This window comes from Phaethon lepturus, unplaced genomic scaffold, assembly GCF_000687285.1.
Source record: "Phaethon lepturus isolate BGI_N335 unplaced genomic scaffold, ASM68728v1 scaffold36973, whole genome shotgun sequence".
In the NCBI taxonomy this organism is placed as follows: Eukaryota; Metazoa; Chordata; class Aves; order Phaethontiformes; family Phaethontidae; genus Phaethon; species Phaethon lepturus.
The window spans coordinates 1-5,271 of record NW_010531804.1 but is presented as its reverse complement, the minus strand read 5'-3'; the positions used below and the strand labels follow the sequence as shown (position 1 = coordinate 5,271).

General features: G+C 54.3%; 1 protein-coding gene across 1 annotated transcript in view; it reads left to right on the top strand.

Moving 5' to 3' along the window:
* The window catches only part of GPN2 (GPN-loop GTPase 2), a 4,009-nt gene extending 1,534 nt beyond the window's left edge, over nt 1-2,475 (top strand). The window contains exons 2-5 of the mRNA XM_010284672.1: nt 479-635; nt 823-983; nt 1,655-1,785; nt 2,247-2,475. Coding sequence (XP_010282974.1) covers nt 479-635; nt 823-983; nt 1,655-1,785; nt 2,247-2,319 — 522 coding nt within the window. The 3' untranslated portion in view covers nt 2,320-2,475. The remainder of the gene's footprint in view (nt 1-478; nt 636-822; nt 984-1,654; nt 1,786-2,246) is intronic.
* Nucleotides 2,476-5,271: the final 2,796 nt, after the last annotated feature.

The window sequence follows — 5,271 nt, the reverse complement described above, 5'->3', positions numbered from 1 at the left end:
CCTGCGGGGAAGGTGGAAATCTGGAGGCAGTTGTGTCGTTCAGAGTGAGAGTTAACCCCAGCTCCCACCTGCAAAAAACCTGCGGAGTTCAGGCAAGCATGGAAACTTCATCTGCAAAGAAAGAAGCCCTGAGAAAAGGGAAAGTAGATGCAGGTTTCAGTGTCTTTCAGTGCTGCTGGTGGAGCTCAGCACCTCTGTAAGCCTCCCCACAGCCCTTTCTGTGCACCAGCACGCTGGGTCCTGGATCCCCAGGTGGTCCATGGGTGTGAACGTGGCGAGATATATATGTATGTGCATTCATATATGAGGATGTTTTATATGCAGGAGCTAGAAGGTAGGTGGTAACTTTCCCTATGTGGGAGTTGATGTGGTTATAGTCAGGTCTGAACAGCCACTTCTCAGACTGTCCCAAAAGCAAGCGGATGGACTCATCACTGGGCCTGACCTTGTGCTGTCCCCGTGTGTCTTTGCCCTCCAGCTGGCTGCGGTGCATTTGGTGGATTCTCACTACTGCACGGACCCTGGCAAGTTCATCTCTGTTCTCTGCACCTCGCTCTCCACCATGCTGCACGTGGAACTGCCCCATGTCAACGTCCTCTCCAAGATGGACCTGATCGAGCAATACGGCAAGCTGGGTAAGAGCCTTTGCGAACGAGAGGTGTGGAATTAGGTGCAGATTAGGTGCTTGGGTATGGGGATTTATGGCTGGGAGATGGTGGGCGGACTGGTATAAATCTCACTGGCTTCTCAGAGTAATGTTCTGGCCAGGGAAGCCCCGATATTTACAGATTGCCCTCAGAGCTTCTTGGTGTTTCCCTGCAGCTTTCAACCTGGATTATTACACAGAAGTCCTGGACCTCTCTTACTTGGTTGACCATTTAGCTTCCGACCCCTTCTTCAGAAATTACCGCCGCCTCAATGAGAAGCTGGTGGAGGTGATCGAGGACTACAGCCTGGTGTCCTTCGTTCCGCTCAACGTCCAGGTGATGCAGCAGGAGGAGCAGGGCAGAAAGAACAGGGAGCGTTGGATACGTGGTCAGCACGTTTGGCAGCAGCTAGGTTTGGAGCCATGAGAGCTGAAAAACTCAACTCTGAAGTCTGAAGGGGATGGAGGAGGACAGTGATGGGCACCCAGACTTGTAAAAGATCTGTGGCAGCCAAAGGAAAAGAAAAGGCTAATGAGCTTGGGGCTATGTGGGCCTTGTGTCCAGGGGTGGGCAATTAAGACTCCCCCCTTCATTTGGCTCTTCTGTGCCCGCATTTCAAATCTGGGCAAAGTATTACCTAAAACATTGTTAAATTACGGACCACAGAATAAATTAGAACATTGGGAGGAATACATTTGGGAGGAAGGGCTGAAAACGTTAATCTTGTAGTTTGCAGAAGTGTCAACAAAGGCAAATAAGCTGAGAGGAGAGGTGATGAAAGGGAGTGAGAGGGTGGAGGGTGTCAGCCTGTCATGTTTCGGGCTCTGCAGGGGGTGCCTCTGGTTGTCCTACAGCCTCTCTGGGCTCAGGGAGGCCGTGTGCTCCGGGTGTTGGGTGCTGTGTGGGCGGCCCAGAGCCTTGGAGAAAATCCATGGTAAAACCCAGTGTTGAGCTCTTGCCTCCGGGGAAGGGCCGTGTTCCCTGTGAGTCATCTCCCTCCCTTTCAGGATAAGGAGAGCATGCGGCAGGTGATGCAGGCAGTGGACAAAGCCAACGGCTATTCCTTCGGAGACCAGGAGCACAGGAGCCTGGAAGCTCTGATGTCGGCAGCGGTCGGAGCAGATTTCCACTTTCCTTCGTATCCTTCTCCACCGATCCTCTGTTGTGTCGTTTTAATTACTCCTTCGCTGGGGAAGGGAGGCTGGAGGTGGCACTGGCGGGTTCCAGGCCCAGGTTGTTGCTAACATTGTCCGAGTAGGGCTCAGCCCAGACCTTAGCAGACAGTTGCTCACACCAAAGCCGCCACATTCGTTACTAATTGATACTGTGAATGTGAGAGGGATCTTTTGATTCTCTCTCATCCACTCACTTGGACTGGTTCATTCCACCTTGTCCAAACCATACAACTGATCCCTTGTACTTGTCGGGTCTGGGATCAGCTAAAGCCAGAAATAACTCGGGTGATGCGTGCTGCTGCCAGTCTTCCTGCCAGCCTTCAGGCTAATGTGGGCTGGTTCCTCGCCGAGAACGTTAAGAGCTCCTTGCAGAAGGGAGTGTTTGAGCCCAGCCCCTTGTTTTCCTTAATTACTGCGTTATCAGCACACTTGCAGTGCAGGAGAAGTATGTGCAATCTCAGGACAAAGCCGTGGAAGAAGAAGTGATGGATCTGTAACACACCCACCTCTTCCACAACTGCTCTCGGTTTTGACACCTCTCCTTTTCCTACCAGGAGCTTAAGGGATCACTGCGCTGTGTGACTCAGGCCAAGTGAAAGCCTTTCCAGGCAGAGTTCTGGCTGCTGGACTCCCTTCTGGAAGGGTTTGACCTCTTGTGCTTCAGCCCCGCTGCACAGAGCAGCGTTTTTGCAGAAAGGTGATGGCTGAGTGCAAGGCAAGCCAGGTCTTTCCTTAGGAGCAAGAGAGATTTAGCCGGGTGAAGGCATGGTTAGCAAGAGAGGAGAAGCAAGATAAAGGAGACTGACTTTTGTCAAGGCTCCTCCTCCCCATCGTAACCAAGATAGATCCAGAGAAAGCAAAATCAGTTTGAGCACTGAGACTTGAGACAGAAGTTCTTGCTTTACTGCATAGGCAGAGTGTGCATGGGCCTTGTACTTGGAGGAGTATTCAGGCTAAGAAACCTCCAATCTGTCTCAAGGAGGAGAGAAAGATGGTTGGTTTTCTTTTTCTTTTTTTTTTTTTTTAAATAATGATGGACTCTTTCTTAATAAAACACTCCTTCGTCTCGCTTTCATCTTGTGAGTTTGCTGAACCTGAATAAATAAAACCAAGAGTGCTACAAAGCCTGAGGCTAAAAAGCCTCTGGTGGGAACGTCACAGCAGCTGCTGTGTTGTGTACTGTGCAGAACGGCTCCGTGTTTGCGACGTCGTGTTCCTCTATGATCTACCTGAGAACAGACAAAGCGTTTGCTGGAGGGAGTGAGGAAGAGCGACTGTGGGCTGTGAAAGCAGGTCACTCCTCGTGCGCCCTTATCCAGGGGCTGAACGCTGGCGTTTGGTGTGCACGCAGCGCGCTGACAGCGACGCGCAAACTGCAAGCTCGGCTCTTGTAGGCTTTTGATTAAGAAAGACCCTGTGTGACTCAGCGGGAGGTTGGAGCACTTCGTTTGCATGTAGGGCCTTTCCCAGCAGCTGGCTTGTCTGCCCTCATCCACCTCCTTTTTCTGGGCTTGCTTTCTCCAGCACCTTCTCCAGATCCCAAATCCCGATTTCCCTACTCCCGGTGTCATTCCCTCTCGCCAGCTGGCTGCAGCTCCCTGCCTTGTGTGCCACCTACTCCGCGTCCCTGCTGCAGGCGGCGGCTTGGGACCATCAGTGCTGTGAATCGGGAAGGTTGGGGTGACGAAGAGCAAGGTGTCCACACCGAGCAGCCCTCCGGGGGCCTCTGGCAGCTCGCGCAGGCGCGCCTAGAATGGGAGCGGGCGAGAACGCCGGCTCCCAGCTCGGTGTGCAGACTCAGCATCGCTTCTTGCCCAAGACCTTGCATAAGATAAGATGGCTCCTTTGTGTGGGATGCTTTGGCCCTTAGCGAGCGATTGCGGACCACCGACTCGGTGAATCTGAATGTGAGTGGGGTCTTGCTTGGCAGGGACTGCAGCTGGGTGGGGAATTAACGCTAAATTTTCCTGCATCCCAGCTCTGTGGCCAGGATTTGGAGACAAGGCGGAGCTCAGGGGGAGAAGGAGAGCGAAGACACATGCTTCCTTGCGCACGCGCGCACACCCACCCACCCACACTTGTGCTTTAACCAGATCGGTTCACGATGAAAAACTACACTGACATTTCAGGTACAAAAGTGGAATGCCTGTCTGCTGCCAGCACCTGAGCTCTTCTCCTGAGATCCCAGGGACTTCCCTGGGTATTGCTGGCTGAAACCCAGCAGGCGTGTTTCCGTGCTCTCTGGGGCTGAAGGCAATCTAACCATAACCAGAGCTGAAACTCCATCCTTGCCTTGTGGTCTTGTGGACTTGTCCTGGTTGTCTTTGAGCCCTGTCATTGCTATAAAGGGATGGAAGACGTGATCATAAAAATGTGAATGTTATGGCAGCTTTTTAATGGCTTTGAGAGATTTGGTGGCTTAAAAGGGTATTGTCAGGTCAAGCTGGAGTTACGCAAGAGCCATCAAAGCTTTTGTGGCTGTTTGGCTTTTTTATTTTAATACCCAGGCAGTATCTGCAGCCCCAGCCTTGCCGTGCTGTGCTGCTGCTGGAGAAAATGGCAAGCGAAGGCGATCAAGACCTCTCAGCTCAGGGAACCCCTGCCGTGCCCGAGCCAAGAAATGCTGAGGTCTAAAAAAGCTACAGCCTGAAAAGTGCAATGTTTTCACACCAAGGGCCTCTTCGCAGCCTGGGTTTGGAAAGTGGGGGCTGAACTGGGACCCACAGCTCAGCAGGGACGGTATCTGCTGCTCCTGCTCAGGGCGAAGCAGAAAATGTCTCTGCGGTGGGCAGGGATGGCCGGAGACCCCGGGTGCGAAACCCAGCCGGCTCCTGCAGCCGCGTGTCCCCACGCTGGGAGGGGACGGCCTCGCCAAGGCTCCTGGGGCTGAAGGAGGTGACACTCCGGCTCCTGTCGCTCCCGTTGAGCAATCGGCCAGGGCGCAGGGCCAGGATTAGTCACCCCAATTGAGGCACGTCCCTGGGGGGAGCCAGGCTTTCTGCTGAGCTGGTCCTACCTGCCCTGGCCCCTCCAAGCCCGGCGCTGGGAGAGGCTGAGCCCACCCCGACCACGCGTGGGACCTCCTGGGCAAGACCGGATGCGGCAGGTCACGGTTTTTTGGGATGGAGGGGCTCGGGCTTCAGTTGCAGCCGTTGGGCCGGGGTTTGCTGTGTCCCCTCCATCGCTTCCAGCCCCAACCCCTGCCTCGCGGCCAGACCACCGTGCCAGAGCCCTGGTTGCACATCCCACCCGGCAAGTTGTCACCACAGCTGCTTGCTGGGGAGAGGCAGGAGCACCCCAAAGCCAGGTTACCCCCAGGCAGCTGCAAGGTCCATACCCCACTGACATACCCCAAAACACAGTGCCTGGGTCCAGCCAGCCGCGTGTAAGCGTGGGTACCGGGATGAACTGCAGAGCGTTTTCGGCAGCCCCCCGCCATTTCGGGGTGG